This window comes from Leptonychotes weddellii, chromosome 10, assembly GCF_054177405.1.
Source record: "Leptonychotes weddellii isolate Sample4059 chromosome 10, ASM5417740v2, whole genome shotgun sequence".
NCBI classification, from domain to species: Eukaryota; Metazoa; Chordata; class Mammalia; order Carnivora; family Phocidae; genus Leptonychotes; species Leptonychotes weddellii.
The window spans coordinates 106,446,444-106,464,126 of NC_138378.1; the positions used below are offsets into that span (position 1 = coordinate 106,446,444).

Genomic DNA, 17,683 nt, shown 5'->3' on the forward strand with positions numbered 1-17,683 from the left:
TAGAGGAGATGCCACCAATTTTACAAATTAACTGACCAAATCTCTGGCGGATCCTTGAACTATGTATGTACAAGGCAAACTCCTTTGGAAAACAGTTTGGCAGTTTCATAAAAAAGTTAAATTCAGGGCGCCTGGGTGGCTCAGTTGGTTGGGCGACTGCCTTCGGCTCAGGTCATGATCCTGGAGTCCCGGGATCGAGTCCCACATCGGGCTCCCTGCTCGGCAGGGAGTCTGCTTCTCCCTCTGACCTTCCTCCCTCTCATGCTCTGTCTCTCATTCTCTCTCTCAAATAAATAAAATAAAATCTTTAAAAAAAAAAAAAAAGTTAAATTCACTTACTATATAACCCAGTCATTCTACAACTAGAAACCCAAGAGAAATGAAAGCATATGTCCATGTAAAGACATGTACATGATTGTTCCTAACAGCTTTATTTGTAATAGCCAAAAAATGCAAAGAACCCAAATTTCCATCAGCAGGATGGACAAACTAGGATATACAGCACTCAGCAAAAAAAAAGGAATGAAGTACTGATACATGCCACAACATGAATTGTAAAATAATTATGGTGAGTGAAAGAAGCCAAACAAAAGGAATACATGCTGTAAGATTACATTTGTATAAAATTTTTTAAATGCTAAACAAAAGTGTAGTGACAGCAAGGAAATCAGTGATTGCCTTGAGGGTTGGCAAGGAGGGAAGGATGACAAGAGGGACACAAGAAGGAAACTTTGGGAATACTGAATATGTTCATTCTCTTGATTGTGCTGGTTTCATGTGTGCATACATCAAAATTTTTCAAACTGTACACTTCAAATATATGCAGTTTATTGCATATGTTATACCTTAATAAAGCTGTTTAGAAAAAAATTACAATAGTTTTTAAGAACACAACAGAGTTAAAAGTGCTTCAGGACAAACTTTATAACTTTGTTATATAGAAAACGTAATCAATTGCCTATGATTCCACTTAAAAAGCTAGAAAATGAATACCAAACACAAAGTTAGTAGAATGAATGGAAATAAGAGCAGAAATGAAATAGGAAACATAGAAAAAATATTAAGCACAAGCCACTCCTCAATGCAACTACCCAAATACAAACTGCAAAATGCCACCATATTACTGTTACCTCCATAAAAGAAAGTGGCTGTGGTTCCAACCATTCTCTCGATGTCTTGGGCTTGTTAAGCTTGTCAGTTACCCGATCATCACTGTCTAAATTTCTCATTGTGGTCACAAAAAAACAGAGCCCCTAGAAAAACTAAAAAAGTTTAGCTTATTCAGTAATGAGAATTCACAATCCTACTTTCTCTTCTGTTTAACGATCAATCCTTGCGACCACGAACGGGGGTGGAACCGATTCTGAATTAGTAGCCACCCACACTTTCCGTAACAAGAGGGTTCACCATCGTTTCTGATGAGGTCGTCAGAACCAGCCTCTTTTAAGCAGGGGAGATTCTCTCTGGACTGACCCCAGCGTCGCCCCGGAATTCAGGCTTCCCAAGTCCTTCTGCAACACAGCCCATTCGAGACGGCGTGGCAATTACCAGCCAGGCCTCTAGGGGTCGCACTGCCGCAATTTTCTGACTCGGGAGAACGGCAACTTTCTGGCTACCGACGCCAACACAGGGAGCTTAGAAGAAAGGGAGGGCTGCTTAGAGAGGGAGGGGCTTTCACAAAAATTTGCGTATCCTCGAACCCTAGGAGGCCCAAAGCAACCCCCAACACACACACGCCAACACAGGGGGCTCCCAACACACACGCCTACACAGGGGGCTCCCAACACACACACACGTTTTCTGAGGGGGAACTTGGGCCCGCGCCCGTTACACACCTACAGCACCCACCACCCCGTCCCTTCCCTCCCATCTTGTCAACAAGATTAGCGCGTGCTCCGCCCGGCCTGGCAGGAAAGCTGCAGACCGCCACAGGTACCTCAGCTCCCTTCCCAAGACTGGCTGGGCCTTGGGCTCCCTGCAGCACGCGAGGGGCCCGGCCCCTCGGCCCACGGCCCCGCAGTGGTCGGCTGCCACCGGAGAGTGCGGCCCCGTCAGCTCGGGCCCGTCGCCTCGGAATGACAGAACGTTCCAGTCTAGTGTCTCCTTGACGCAGCCCCCAACAACCCCTACGCCGCGACAGACGACGAGTCAGAATTCTACCAGCCGACACTGCGTCGGTGAGCCCCGCGCAACTTTGCTCCCGAGCCCAGTCCCGCGGAGAAGTAACCTGAGCGCCTAGGGTGCGGGCGCTGGTGGGCGGGTCGTGGTTAGCGAACCAAACCTCAGCGCTTCTCGGTGACGGGCAGATGTTTCAGCCAATAGCTAGGCAAGTCGCCTTTCCGCCCCGCCTTCCCCCGCGTCCGTTGACGGGCGGCTGCTCCGCTAGCCCTCCCTTGGCCCAGCGAAGCGCTCCTTCCGGGAGTGTCCTGTTCCTTCTGCTCCCGCCTGGGCCGTCGCCCTCCCCCAAGCCCTCTGTGAGCCTTCCCAGCCAACACGACCCCCCTCCCTCGCCTCCAGTCCCTCTTCAGGGAACCGCCCCCCCCCGTGGGCTAAACCACTGCGCAGGGAGTGGCCGGAAAGGGCGCCTGCCTTAAGGACGAGTGTTTGTGGAGGTTGTCCTTATGAGGACGGCCCAAGAAAACGTGGGGAAAAGCCCGCTTTAAATGCACTGAAGGTGTATTTAGTTCTCTGTATCAGTGCCCGTAGTTCGCGCTGATGCGGGGCGGGGGCGGGGAATAAGGACCAGCTGATCTCATTTACCCTTGTTTACTTAGATAAGTGGCTCTGCATCCCGCAGGTGTTTGGGTTTTGGTTTATAATCTCAGGTGATTCTGATGCGAACCATTGGTATAACTTGAAAATTGTGAGCAGTGATTTTCCAAATTCAATAACCTCCTGTGTGAACTGTGATTTTCTATAATTCTATTTTCCTCTTTGAGTATTGGTGGGTATTAGATGATGGACCACTATTTTCACTACTTCCAAAGTGCACGCGCTGAAAACTGTCCAAAGTGTTTTAGGGAGATTTGTATTCGCGGGCCTTTTTGAAGCTAGTCAGAGTGAATCGTTTCAACTGTAGTTCCCCTTTTCAGAGCTGAGGGAGCATGAGCCATTTGCAGAACTTACTGTTAGATACCCTCCTGGGAACAAAGCATGTGGACAGTGCAGCCCTCATCAAACTCCAAGAACGAAGCTTGTGTGTAGCATCACCAGGATTTAGTGTAAGGAAAAGCAAGTTTGGGCATAAGCATTTTAACAAACTTTTTCTTTAACAAACATTTTCAAACTTTTTCATAGTAAATATTTTAGGTTTCTGGGCTATATGGCCTGGGTCACAACAACACAGCTACTATGCAGTTTTAGTGGGAAAACGGGCATAGACAATACATAAAAGAATGCGTGTGACTATGTTCCAACAAATCTTTATTTATGAACACTGAAATGTGAATTTCATGCAATTTTTACATATCACAAAATATTATTCTATTGTTTTTTCCTAATGACTTAAAAATGTAAAAGCTATTCTTAGCTTGCAGGACTACAAAAACAGACAGTGGGCCAAATTTGGCCAGCCTGCCATAGTTTGCCCACTCCTACTCTATTTAACTTCTGCAGATAATGCCTGGTGATGTCCGAACACTTGTGAATGGATTCGCCAAGAACCCTTTGCAAACCAGAAGAGAAGGATTGTATTTCAAGGAAAAGGACTACAAATGTATCCGGGCAGATGACTATTCTCTTTATGCTAAGAATGTGAGTGTTCAAGATTTGAAGACAGCTAGGTAAAAAACCTTAAGAAAAGAATTTTATTAGAATTTGCTGTGTCCCTCCTGATCCCATTTGTAAAACAATCTAAGCCCATTACTACAGTGGCAATATCTGAGACAGAAGACATATGTAAAAGAAAGTACAGAGAGCCTAGTTGAGAAACATTCATTCCAGAATCTATCAACTGAAATTTGCCTGAAGTATCTCTTTTAACTACTCCATACTCTACACCCTCCTCCTTTTAAAAAAGAAAAAAAAAAAAAAAAAGATAACATTCTTTTGCTTAAAACCTCTCTTGGCTCTCTGTTGCTTATAAGGAAATAAGGAGATGAAATTCACATTTACTAGATGCCCTATCTTATGGGTTAAGCACACTTCATCTGCCTTATAAAGTAAATAGCCTCATTTTACTGGACCAAGGAAACTGAGAGTTCACAAGGTTAAATAACTCTCCCTTAGTCATGCAGCAGAAAATGAAGGTTCTGGGATTCAAGCCCAAAGCTGTCCAATTCCAAAATGTATTACCTTCTCATTTTTTAAAAAGATTTTATTTATTTATTTGAGAGAGACACAGAGATAGAGAGAGCATGAGCAGGGAGGAGAAGGAGAAGCAGACTCCTGCTGGACTCCCACTGAGCAGGGAGCCTGACACAGGGCTCGATCCCAGGACTCTGGGATCATGACCTGAGCTCAAGGCAGACACTTCATGGACTGAGTCATCCAGGAGCCACCCAGGTGCCCCTATTAAATCAGTCGTTCTCAATGGGGTAGGGGTATATTACAATCAGTTGGGGAACTTTTTCAAAATACACATGCTGTTATTACAAGTCTGAAATTTTTTGAGCAAAGACAACTAAATTAGTGGAAAAGAGTGAAGAGTCCAGAACTAGGTATGAGTGTATGGGAGTAAAGAAATGGCACAAATTGTGGCTGGAGTGTAACTGCTAGTCCTGTGACTAGAACCAAAAGAAGGACATTCTGTTTTACTCTTATCCAGGAAAACACTGGTGTGGTTGTTGTGAAGACCCATCTGTATCTTCTGGTGGCAACTTACACTGAAGGCATGTATCCTAGTGTTTGTGTGGAAGCCACAGAGAAGCTGGGTAAGTTTGTCTCCCCATGCCTGTCTTTGTTCCCTATGGTAGTCAGACCTTCTGACTGCCAGTAACTGAGAGCCAGTACAAACCACCTAGGGCAGAAGAGAGGAATTTATTAAAAGGATACTGGGGTTACTTATAGATTCACTGGAACAAGGGAGTGCAACTGAGCCACAGTGAAAATGGACTCCAGGGACAGGAATACTGCTAGAATGCTTCTCTGGTCTCTGTTTCTAAGAGGGTCAGCTTTGTTCTGTCCCATTGCAAAACCTCCATTCCTGGCTGGTATCATGGCCAAGTCTCACATCCTGCCTCTTAGTTTCTTTCTTTCTTTTTTTTTTTTTTTACTTTTTAAAGATTTTATTTATTTGACAGAGAGAGACACAGCGAGAGAGGGAACACAAGCAGGGGGAGTGGGAGAGGGAGAAGCAGGCTTCCCATGGAGCAGGGAGCCCAATGTGGGGCTCGATCCCAGACCCTGGGATCATGACCTGAGCCGAAGGCAGATGCTTAACGACTGAGCCACCCAGGCGCCCCTCTTAATTTCTTTTAAGACCCTGATTTGGGGGCACCTGGGTGGCTCAGTCGTTAAGCATCAGCTTAAGGTCATGATCCCAGGGTCCTGGAATCGAGCCCCGTGTCGGGCACCCTGCTCAGCAAGAAGCCCGCTTCTCCCTCCCCCACTCCCCTGCTTGTTCCCTCTCTCGCTGTCTCTCTCCTGGTCAAATAAATAAATAAAATCTTAAGAAAAAAAAAAAGACCCTGATCTGACAAGCCTTGGGTCATATGGTTTACCTCTTTATCAGTCAGCTATTGAGGGGCTAGGGGTGAGGAAGCAGCAGGGTAAAAAATAAAAAAATAAAAAACAAACAAACAGAAATATAACTGCTGGGGAGTCACCCTATGTAAAGGACCCTTTACAGGAAAAGAAATTACTGAGCCTGGCAGCTACCTTTTTGGGGTCTACTGCATTCCCCTTCCATGTCTTTATGTTTTTTAATGAAGATCTAATGTAGGACTAAATGGGAAATTATATCTATGAAAGTTGAGTTTAATGAACGATAAATTATGTTTGTGTTTAGATTTTTTAATGTAAACTTAAATTCCTAAAAAAAAGAAAAAATTGCTGGAGTTGCTTAAACACTCCTTTGAGAGAGTAGAAGCCTCTACTTCTACTACTGAGGAAAGCATCTGTTCTTTCATTCTTTCAACACATATTCAGTGATGATCTACCACGTGTGCTATACTATCCTAATAAGCAAGAAAATCAAAACTGTAAACAGATATAGTCTCTACCTTCCATTCCTCTATACATGCTGTCCTGTCTGCCCGAAATAGTGCTTTCTGTCCCTGCCCTTTCACATCCAGTTGTCAAATTCTTTTTTTTTTAAAGATTTTATTTATTTATTTGAGAGAGAGAAAGAGAGAGAGATCATGAGCAGGGGGGAAAGATAGAAGGAGAAGCAGACTCCCCGCTGAGCAGGGAGCCTGATGAGGGATTCGATCCCAGGACCCTGAGATCACGACCTGAGCCGAAAGCAAACGCTTAATCGACTGAGCCACCCAGGAGCCCCTAGTTGTCAAATTCTCAATCTATCACTGAAGACACAAGGGAGATCTTGAGCTCCTCTCCACTATGCTACGTATTTTATGCATACCTTTATTATTAGAGTTCTATTTTATTATTAGAGCCACTAGAGTTCTTTGTTTACCTGGATTGTGAGCCCCTAGAAGATAAGAATTGTGTCTTAATCTCCTATCTCCAGTACCTAAGACAGTGTCTTCTGTTGAGTAGGCAATTAATACATGTTTGATGAACAAACAAATGAGTGACCTCTGCCTAGCAGAATCAGGGAAGGCTCCAGAGAAATGAATCTTTTTTTTTTTTTAAAGATTTTATTTATTTATTTGACAGAGAGAGACACAGCGAGAGAGGGAACACAAGCAGGGGGAGTGGGAGAGGGAGAAGCAGGCCTCCCGCTGAGCAGGGAGCCCGATGCTTGGCTCGATCCCAGGACTCTGGGATCATGACCTGAGCCGAAGGCAGACGCTTAACAACTGAGCCACCCAGGCGCCCCAAGAGAAATGAATCTTAAAAAATTAACTGAGAAATTAAGTACAGAAAAAATACACACATACACACACAAATGTATGTATGCACAGACCTTCCCAGTTGTTACAGTTTCCTGTCATGGAGTGTCATAAACCATGCTATGTAGCTGGCAATGAGGTATTCTAAGAGTAACCAGGTTGGAGCCTGGACAGGACACAACTTTGAAGCATCTAATAGGAGTGAATTCCAATCCGGGAGAAATAGGCAATTGCAATACCAAGGACCTTTTCTGAGCAGGTGTCAAAATTTGAGGGAGGTTCGGTTTCAGTAGACTAGGGCTGGAGCAGGAAGACAAAATGGAGACCTGTAGAGTGGGGCTAATTATCTAATTAAAGGTATACAGAAAATGAGGCTAGGAAAATGGGCAATTAGGCTGTCAAGAGGCCAGGTTCTATCCTATCAGCTAGGGCCCAGGGCTAATTCCCCTAGTCTCCTGTGGAGACCAGGGAAGTTGCCTGACCACTGTAAAGTAGATTCTGTGGCTGGCAGTAAAGGTTGAGATTCTTGTTTAGGACCACAAAAGACTCCAAAGAATGTGTACTAGTTTGAAGGAGATAGCTGGACTCATGCTACTAAAATCCCACGTTCGAAGAAGGGCTAGGCTAATCTTGGAAGTGGTTGGATTCTCATGAGGGATGTTTGAGGCTGAAACCTACTCAGGAGCCAGTTACTTGTCTCATTACTTCTGTTTCCTTCACTTGTTTTTCTCATAATTATATTTTTCTCTGTCAAAAAATTCTACATGATAATTACAGAAAATTTGGGAAATAAAGAATTTTGACTATTTAAAAATGTTTTATTATGAAAGATTCTAGGAGAGGGGTGCCTGGGTGGCTCAGGCATTGAGTGTCTGCGTTCGGCTCAGGTCATGACCTCAGGGTCCTGGGATCGAGCCCCACATCAGGCTCCATGCTCCACGGGAAGCCTGCTTCTCCCTCTCCCACTTCCCCTGCTTGTGTTCCCTCTCTCGCTGTGTCTCTCTCTGTCAAATAAATAAATAAAATCTTTAAAAAAAAAATTCTAGGAGATATATATATCTTTGAGAGCAGGGACTGGGTCTTAACTATCCAGTCATCCTTGTATCTCCAGTATCTAGCATGTGGTAGTCACTCCCAATGTCTGTGGAATAAATATAATGAAGCATGTTGTGGTGATAATTTGTTGCTCACAGATAATAACCATGTTCTGTTTCCTTTCAGGAGAATATCTAAGAAGAAAAGGAAATTAAGTCATCAGAGGACTATGAAAGACAGCTTTTATTATTTTAGGAAATAGATCCTAAAGAAAAAGTCATGCCTTATTTTGTGGTTGAAAACACTAGGAAGAAGATACTAAAAAGGAAGAATGAGTTAAGGGAGCAATTTTTCTTATTTCAAGAGATCCTCTTCTTTAATTGGAATTCTTTGATAAGCTTTACTTGGTTTTTTTGTTTGTTTTTTTAAATGTTGGCCATTGACATGAGTGTGACCAACCTGATCACTGCCCAGGGCATATCTGTTGAGAGACTCCTCCATGAGTGTCTTGCACTCCCATGCATCTTGCTGGGTATGCCAAGAATGCAAGGCTCTAACAACTCTTCATCCAGACCATTTCTCAGGGTGATTTTGCAGAAAGCAACCTTGAACAACGAAGTAATGCCTCCCTTCAGAACAAAGAGCAAACTTTCTTACTGCTTGCTATAAAAGAGGTAAGTTCCCTGAACTCAGAGCTGTAATGCAGCTCACTACATGTGTGACATCCATCTGGTCCACATCACCCCTGTAGGACTTGGGGAGAAGGGCAACACAAAGGCCACACTTTGGGCCACTAATCAAGGTATTTATTGGACATTCCACACTCCCCACCATCTGCAGACATCTGATTTGTTGAACATTGGGAAGACCTTTCAAAAGTCAACTCAAAAGAATTTTTTAAGAATCAACTCAAGAAGATTTTTTTTTTTTTTAAAGATTTTATTTATTTATTTGACAGAGAGACACAGTGAGAGAGGGAACACAAGCAAGGGGGAGTGGGAGAGAGAGAAGCAGGCTTCCCGCTGAGCAGGGAGCCCAATGCGGGGCTTGATCCCAGGACCCTGGGATCATGACCTGAGCCGAAGGCAGATGCTTAACGACTGAGCCACCCAGGTGCCCCTCAACTCAAGAAGATTTTTGACTTTATCTCCTTGACTTCCTCCTAGTCCACACAACTTAGTATGGTTAATGAATGCAACCTTCTCCAGAAAAGGTTCATCTCCTCTTGGTCACCTCCTGTGGGATGATCAGGACAATAAGGGTGGGGAGCTATAGAACCTATTTTGAAAATTCAGGATTCCACCCTGATCATTTCTGGGCATGATACATCTTTCTTTCCCTTAGTGGCAACTCCAGGCCAACCTGGTTGGTACACTCTCAGGTGTCTCTGAAAAGGGAACACTTTACACCACTGTCATCAAGTCTTAGACCTCTTGCAGTTCTTGACATTATCAAGCAACAAGGTATAATTTTCTGAATTCCAAAAACATGCTATCTGGGGCTTTCCATGTAGATCTGCCTATAGATTTTGGCATCAGTCCTCATGCAAATGGTTTCTCCTTGTAAATAAGCACATTGACATCTAGACTTTATAACTTAGTCATGTGGATTATATACTCACTCTCCACATGCTGTCAAGCTGGGTTTTGAGCCTCTAAGGCAGAAGGTCTGACTCTAAAGTAATCTCTAAAGTGCTATAGGCCATCATGAAGCCTCTTGCCTGCTCACCAGCTGGTCAGCCAGCCTTTCCTGGACACATACCCACTGCACTGCTGGGAGCCTCATGGGGCCCTTTTTATAAACCTCCTCAAGGCAAATGCCCCACTGTCTGGAGCCCCCCCTATGCACATCTGTCCAGTTACTTCCTATAATTCTCATCACAAAGTTCCAACTATATCCAGCTATTCAGAGAGACCCACAAAAGTGACCCTTTGGTGGTAGCCACTGAATTCCTGCAGAGTTGCCCAGGGACCCGATGATCATCTGAAACATCAGGGGTCTCCAAATGAGGGAGATTTGTGTCCTGGTGGTCCACAAAGACCTTAGAACGGACACACAGGTGCGAATGGATTGAAGCGATTGATTTTTTTCCCAGATCTTCAATTTCCATATGTACTTGCCTAAAGCTGCTGAGACTGAGGATCCTGTCAACTTTGCTTCCCACCTCCCCTCCCCAAGCTCCCTTCCCCCAGGATACAAAAGAAAGGTGTACTCTCATCCAGCCCCAATCTTACTGCGATGCTTGGCTTGGAAAAGGAAAACTCTTTTATTTATTTATTTATTTATTTATTTGAGAGAGAGAGAGAGAGAGAAACAGCATGAGAGGGGATGGGGTCAGAGGGAGAAGCAGGCTCCCCGCTGAGCCGGGAGCCCGATGTGGGACTCGATCCCAGGACTCCGGGATCATGACCTGAGCCGAAGGCAGTCGCTTAACCAACTGAGCCACCCAGGCGCCCGGAAAGGAAAACTCTTAAATATTTTTTAATGTTTTAAAATCCATCCTCTGTTGTCAAAAATTACATCATATATGAAGGAGAGATCCATGAGAATAAAGTAAAAGGAGCATTAGTGAGAAATAGTGAAAATCTTTATATCATTTGTCTTGGAGAGGAAGGGTCTATGTCTTACCTATCTATATTTCTTAAAATTCAGAAGCAAGATGATTGTCATAGGACATGTATTAACATGATTTTTTTTTAAGATTTTATTTATTTATTTGACAGAGAGAGACACAGTGAGAGAGGGAACACAAGCAGGGGATGTGGGAGAGGGAGAAGTAGGTCCCCCGCCCCGATGCGGGGCTCAATCCCAGGACCCTGGGATCATGACCTGAGCCAAAGGCAGATGCTTAACGACTGAGCCACCCAGGCACCCCTGTATTAACATGATTACTTGGATTGAAAAATGAGAAACCTTCTCTGATAGGAAGTAATTTTATTTGGCTGATTATTTAACAATGAGGACTGGCTTTGCCAATAAGAATGTCACAGATGTTTTTCATAATTAAGTCTGCAGCTTCCAGATGTTAATGAAAATATATTTGAAGTATATGATAAGGTAGAAGGACTTGATTTTTAAAAATTGTCTTAGCAAAAGTGTATTGAAATTAACATTTTTACTTTCTGAATCCTTTGTGAGTATATCAATTTAAACAAGGTGTCTCTAAGTGAAAAAATAGCAGATATAATTGATAATCATTTGATAAATCTTTATGAAGCTTTGTTAGTATGATCCCAGAAGCTAAGACCCTAACGACACTTACGGCTGGATAACAAATCCTTAACAGGTTGAGTGATTCCCAAGTCTTTGCTTTCAACAAAACTGAAGAAAGACCTAATTAAGTTGCCAGCTAATAGATCATTGAAAATAATTTTTTTTTTAAGATTTTATTTATTTATTTGAGAGAGAGAGAGAGATAGCGAGAGAGAGAGCACAAGCTTCAGGGAGAGGGAGAAGCAGGCTTCTCGTGGAGCAGGGAGTCCGATGCGGGGCTCAATCCCAGGATCCTGAGATCATGACCTAAGCCAAAGGCAGACGCTTACCTGACTCAGCCACCCAGGCACCCTGAAAATAATTTTTGATGATAGATCATTATATAGTTTTTAATCATATAACACAGAGGTATTCAGAGAATTGGCTGACATTCCTATAATGAAATTTTTCTTTCCCCATCTAATTTATGCAAATTAGGTTCCTCAGAGCTTGTCTATAAAAATGAAAAATAGGAAGAGAATTAATGTTGATTCCAGTCTCATTCTAGCAATGAGGAATATTCATCCACAGACATAATTACTTGGAAAAATTCAACCCCACCAATGGTCATTAAGAGCTATCTTTCCAATAAAATCTTACTTTTCATGTTCAATAATTATTAATATTTAAAATAAATAATATAAACTATAATATTTTATAATATATAAATTATATATTATAATATATAATTTATTTTAAAATAATATAAAATTCAAAATAATGTTTTGATCAATTGTGGACCAAGAATATTGTAATGATAATAAAATCCAGATGAAACTGAACATTTGGGGCGCCTGGGTGGCTCAGTCGTTAAGCGTCTGCCTTCGGCTCAGGTCATGATCCCAGGGTCCTGGGATCGAGCCCCGCATCAGGCTCCCTGCTCTGCAGGAAACCTGCTTCTCCCTCTTCTACTCCCCCTGCTTGTGTTCCCTCTCTCGCTGTGTCTCTCTCTGTCAAATAAATAAATAAAATCTTTAAAAAAAAAAAAAAAGAAAGAAACTGAACATTTAGAGCCCTGTGGTCACAGGAAATAACTTTTTAAATTAGAGTCAGTTTTTGTACACATTTTTGTTCCAGATAAGAATGATCAATAAAGCATAAAATACAGCAGTATAAAATTTTATGAGAAAAACAGAATGACAATATGAGTACTAGAAGAAGAATGACATTTAAAAACTTCCAACTGTTAGGGCACCTGGGTGGCTCAGTTGGTTAAGCGACTGCCTTCGGCTCAGGTCATTATCCCAGAGTCCTGGGATCGAGTCCCACATGGGGCTCCCAGCTCAGCGGGGAGCCTGCTTCTCCCTCTGACCCACTCCCCTCTCATGCTGTTTCTCTCTCTCTCTCTCAAATAAATAAATAAAATATTTAAAAAAAAAAAGAAAAAGAAAAAGAAAAACTTCCAACTGTTAAAGAACTGTTTTGCACATTTTTAGTGGATGATCATAAATATCAAATTGCTCTGAAATCTAGATTCTACTTGATACATTTAAAAGCCTGATATAGGGGCGCCTGGGTGGCTCAGTCGTTAAGTGTCTGCCTTTGGCTCAGGTCAGGATCCCAGGGTGCTGGGATCGAGCCCCGCGTCGGGTTCCCTGCTCCGCGGGAAGCCTGCTTCTCCCTCTCCCACTCCCCCTGCTTGTGTTCCCTCTCTCACTGTGTCTCTGTCAAATAAATAAATAAAATCTTAAAAAAAAAAAAAAAGCCTGATATAGGGGCACCTGGGTGGCTCAGTTGGTTAAGCGACTGCCTTCGGCTCAGGTCGCAATCCCGGGGTCCTGGGATCAAGTCCCACAACCGGCTCCCTCTGCTCTGTAGGAAGCCTGCTTTTCCCTTTTCCTGCCATTCCCCCTGCTTGTGCTCCCTCTCTCTCTGAAATAAATAAATAAAATTAAAAAAAATAATAAAATCTTAAAAAAAAATAAAAGCCTGATATAAGGAAAATGCCCTTCAGTCCTTCTGCTGGGTCCCTCACAGGCAGTGGAGGAGACACTCTCGTTCTGTTTATCTTATACAAAGAGGGATCAGAGTAGCCCAGACATCTGTCCTGGCTGCTGTCTGTCCCAGGAGCTCCCTAGACTCTTGGCTCAGGACAACCCTTTGGAGCAGTTCTGACCTTGAACCCTCTCTTTGTCTGCTGGATTGAGTCACACAAACCCAGCCCTGATCAAGGCTCCCGGAGCTTTGAAACTCTGGAGGGCTCCTCACACTTCTGTGACCCAGGCCCAACATGACCCTTGGCTTGTCTCTCATTACACCCTCAGTGCACTAGATAGTTTATCTTTCCAAAGCTAACCCTATACCTTCCCTCTCCTGTGCCTTTGCTGGCTTGGGGTATTCTAACTTGGATTGTTGCCACAGGAGGTATACAAGAGGGGTGACAGTGCTCATCCCTCCCAGCACTGGGGATGTGGGCACAGCTGCCATTCAGTTGACCAGACTGTTCTGAGCCATCTCCCTGGTGACCACGAGCCCCAAGAAGAAAATTGAGATGGCCTAGAAGCTGGATGCCATAGCAGGTTTGATTATAAGGAGGACTTCTCTGAGGAGTTGCTGAAGGCCATGCAGGGCATGGATGTACATGTTTCTGCAGGGAGACATTTGAAGGAAAAGCCAAATTGATCTTACTCCCTGGCTCAACCCTTTGTCCCTTGTCCTACTTCCTCCTCTTCCATAATCTTTTCCTCCTCTTTTCTCTCTTGTATTAGTTACCTATTATTGCATAACAAACTGCCCCAAAACTCGTGGCCTAAAACAGCAAACATTAATTTTTTTTTTTTAAAGATTTTATTTATTTATTTGACAGAGAGAGCACAAGCTCCCTGCTCCGCGGGGAGTGGCAGGCAGAGGGAGAGGGAGAAGCAGGCTCCCTGAGGAGGAGGGAGCCTGATGAGGGGTTGATCCCAGAACCCTGGGATCATGACCTGAGCTGAAGGCAGTCCCTTAACCAACTGAGCCACCCAGGCACCCCACAGCAAACATTTATTATCTCCCAGTTTCTATGGGCCAGGAACCTGGGAGCAATTTAGTTGAGTCTTCCAGCTAGGGTCTTAGGGTCTCAGAAGGCTACAGTCATCTTGAGGCTAGACTGGGGGACACTCTGCTTCCAGGCTCACTCATGTGGCTCTTGGCAGGCCTCAGGTCTTTGTTAAGTCTTAACCAGAGACATCACTTCCTTGACATAAGTTTCTCCATAGGGCAGCCCAAAATATGGCAGTCATTTGGTCTAGGATAAGTCAGGCAGTTCTGCTGATCTCACCAGGGGCCATTAATGTGGCTATAGTAAGCTGACCACCTGGGCCCACTTGGTCCAGGGGACCTCAGTTGACACAGCTTGTCACTATTCCATAAAGTCTCATTCTCTAGTAGAGTAGCTCAACCTTCTTCACATGATGGCAAAAAAGTTCTCAGTAGCAAAAGAGGGCAAGTTCAACAAGTAAACACTTGCATTGTTCCCTTGGAGAAAGCAAGTTACATGGTCAAACCCGAAGTCAGAGCAAAAGGGAAACTACATACAGTACGGAGGGGTGTGGTTACAGGGAGATATGGTTCGTTGAGACCATTAGTGTAGCAATCTACCTCATTTTTTCCCTTAATTTTAAATATTTCATTTCTTTCACATAGCTCTATGTATAAAGTGCTTAAAAGTTCTTTTCCTTTTTTATTTTGTTCCCTGCTTCCCATAACATCATCCTCTCCCGGGTAACCTAAAATAACATATAAAAATAACTATATAGAATATAGAATAAAAAGATTCTATATCTTTACCCATGCTCATATGACTATATGAGTATGAGGGATCGGGCTAGGATTGCCTTTTGCCCTAAGCAAAGTATTAACATGAAGGCACTTGAGTCTCTAGAGGAATGCCACTCTGCCTGTTTCATATATCATATGATTATGGTCATATACACATGACCATGTACATGTGTATAGAGCCAAGTATATGCATATAGGGATGATTTGTCATTGTTTTAACAAAATGTTATTTTCATTTAATAAATGTGTCACAGAGATCCATCTGTGTCAACTGATGTAACTCTAAGGCACTTTTCAAATGGATGCATGGTATTTATCATTTATCCAGGCATTCCCCTAGTAATGGGATTTATTTTGTTTCTAGATTTCTGTCACTATGATCAATGCTGCAAGAAACATTTCCATTCATATATCCTTACATATTGGCGTTTCTTATTTCTATAGAACAAACACTTCAGAAACAAGCACTATGTTTTCACTGTTACCATTGTTACAATACTTTCTGACAACTGCTAATATACTTACTACTATTTTTCATATATTTCTTGGCCATTTGATATAGATGGCAAGAGGAGGGCCAGTGGCTGACAGGCATTTTTGTAAAACAGAGGCTTTATAAAAATATATTATTTGGGGGGTGCCTGGGTGGCTCAGATGGTTGAGCGTCTGCCTTCGGCTCAGGTCATGATCCCAGGGTCCTGGGATCGAGTCCCGCATCGGGCTCCCTGCTCCTTGGGAGCCTGCTTCTCCCTCTGCCTCTCTCTCTCTCTCTGTCTCTCATGAATAAATAAATAAAATCTTTAAAATATATATATATATATTATTTGGGGGCATGTGCGTGGCTCAGTCGGTTAAGCATCTGCCTTCAGCTCAGGTCATGATCTCAGGGCCCTGGGATTGAGCCCCGAGCCCCCCGTGTCAGGCTCCCTGCCCAGCAGCGAGTCTGCTTCTCCCTCTCATTCAACGCCACCCCCTCCACGGCTTGTGTGCTCCCTCGCTCTCTCTAACATAAATAAAATCTTTTAAAAAATTAAAATAAAAAATAAAAATATATAATTTGGATAACCTTCTTGCAAGAGGTGTACTCAGCAGAGGGATGCAGATAAAGAAATAAAGGGGATTTTGCAATTAATAGGAGAGACTGTTATGCAAGGCAGCCTGCTATAGTAGAAAGAGCCCTGGACCAGTGATGGAATTTTGGAATGTAGGTGAGGTTTGGTGGGGTTGATGTAGGAAAGAATGTTAGGGTTCGAAGCCGATGGCCAAAAAAGAATTCTTGAGACATCTTTGGTGCAAAAAGGTGGTTTTATTAAAGCACGGGGACAGGACCCATGGGTAGAAAGAGCTGCACCAGGGTCATGAGGAGTGGCCTGTTATATACTTTCAGGTTGGGAGGGGGTTAGGGATAGCGTCTCTAAGGAATTTGAAAGCAAGGTTTCCACCACCTTAAGGGGGCTAGCTACTTTTGGGAAAAGGTCATTTATTACCATCTAATAAAACCTTAGTCATGAGGCCCTTCAGATGTGTATCGGTCGGCCATATGCTTTGGGGGGGGGTTGCCAACCAGTATTTTGGGGGGCTTAGAGATAAAGGAAATTTCTTCTTTTTTTTTTTTTAAGATTTTATTTGACAGAGAGAGTACAAGCACGGGGAGCAGTAGAGGGAGAGGGAGAAGCAGGCTCTCGGCTGAGCAGGGAGCCCGATGCAGGGCTTGATTCCAAGACCCTGGGATCATGACCTGAGCCCAAGGCAGACGCCCAATGAGTGAGCCACCCAGGCATCCCGAGATAAAGGAAATTTCTTAAAAATGAATTTTTGTATGTTAAGGTAGATTCACAGGATCCTGGAGGGGAGGGGTTGGGCTAGGATTGCCTTTTGCTCTTAGCAAAGTATTAACATTGAGGCAGTTGAGTCCCTAGAGGAATGTCACTCTGCCTGTTTCAAGGACTTGTCAATGGGCTGTAGGTAGTAAGAAAATTTAATCATTTTTCTTCTGCCTTTGTTTCCCACATCAGGGTGAGGTCTGGAGCTGACAGCCAAGAAAGAATTCTTGAGACTTCTTTGGTGCAAAGTGGTGGGGTTTTTTTTAAAGATTTTATTCATTTATTCGACAGAGAGAGACACAGCGAGAGAGGGGACACAAGCAGGGGGAGTGGGAGAAGGAGAAGCAGGCTTCCCGCTGAGCTGGGAGCCCGATGTGGGATTCGATCCCAGGACCCCGGGACCATGACCTGAGCCGAAGGCAGACGCTTAACGACTGAGCCACCCAGGCACCCCAAAGTGGTGGTTTTATTAAAGCACGGGGACAGTGCCTGTGGGCAGAAAGAGCTGCTGCCCTGGAGTTGTGAGGGGTGGCTGATTATATACTTGGGAGTTGGGGGAGGTAAGGAAAAGGGAGGTTTTCAAAAGAACTTTCACATGCTAAAGAGGACCTACAAGATACTGGAGGCCTTGCCATTGTCAAGTTAAGGTTGTTTTCCCCTCTAGCAAGGCATTGACATTAAGATAGTCGGGAGATTCCTGGAGGAATGTCACACAGATCCAACCCAGGAGTGGTGGGGGTGTAGAGGTTTTAGGGTGTCAGCTTGTGCTTTGTCCTCAGCTAACCTGCTGTTCCCTCATCACCAGGACCCAGGAGATGTGAATTTGGATTCTTGACTCGGCACTCACTAGCTATGTGC

General features: G+C 43.7%; 2 protein-coding genes across 10 annotated transcripts in view; one reads left to right on the forward strand and one right to left on the reverse strand.

Moving 5' to 3' along the window:
* Window positions 1-2,428, reverse strand: part of FAM228B (family with sequence similarity 228 member B) — a 24,082-nt gene extending 21,654 nt beyond the window's left edge. Inside the window, exons 1-3 of one of the 8 annotated variants that reach the window (XM_081832170.1) lie at window positions 1,937-2,423; window positions 1,408-1,634; window positions 1,131-1,253 (exon numbers count right to left, since the gene is read on the reverse strand). In XM_081832170.1, the coding sequence (XP_081688296.1) occupies window positions 1,131-1,253; window positions 1,408-1,410 (126 nt within the window). In that variant the 5' untranslated portion in view covers window positions 1,411-1,634; window positions 1,937-2,423. Of the gene's footprint in view, window positions 1-1,130; window positions 1,263-1,383 lie in introns of all 8 variants that reach the window. The other 7 variants (XR_014148916.1, XM_081832172.1, XM_081832171.1 and 4 more) reach the window with 7 other exon arrangements.
* Window positions 2,368-8,951, forward strand: PFN4 (profilin family member 4). 2 transcript variants are annotated; one of them, XM_006744269.3, is made up of 5 exons: window positions 2,368-2,474; window positions 3,093-3,221; window positions 3,616-3,753; window positions 4,766-4,871; window positions 8,178-8,949. In XM_006744269.3, the coding sequence occupies exons 2-5, from the start codon at window positions 3,105-3,107 to the stop codon at window positions 8,204-8,206; spliced, it is 390 nt and encodes a 129-aa protein (XP_006744332.1). In that variant the 5' UTR covers window positions 2,368-2,474; window positions 3,093-3,104; the 3' UTR covers window positions 8,207-8,949. The 2 variants fall into 2 exon arrangements, with proteins under 2 accessions (XP_006744332.1, XP_081688304.1); XM_081832178.1 differs by lacking the exon at window positions 2,368-2,474 and having other exon boundaries at window positions 2,740-3,221; window positions 8,178-8,951.
* Window positions 8,952-17,683: the final 8,732 nt, after the last annotated feature.

Coding starts and splice junctions, on each gene's coding strand:
- PFN4 (XM_006744269.3), top strand. CDS start 3,105: ATGAGCCATTTGCAGAACTTACTGTTAGATACCCTCCTGGGAACAAAG. Junction 3,222..3,615: donor TAGCATCACCAGGATTTAGT/GTAAGGAAAAGC, acceptor TAACTTCTGCAG/ATAATGCCTGGTGATGTCCG. Junction 3,754..4,765: donor ATTCTCTTTATGCTAAGAAT/GTGAGTGTTCAA, acceptor ACTCTTATCCAG/GAAAACACTGGTGTGGTTGT.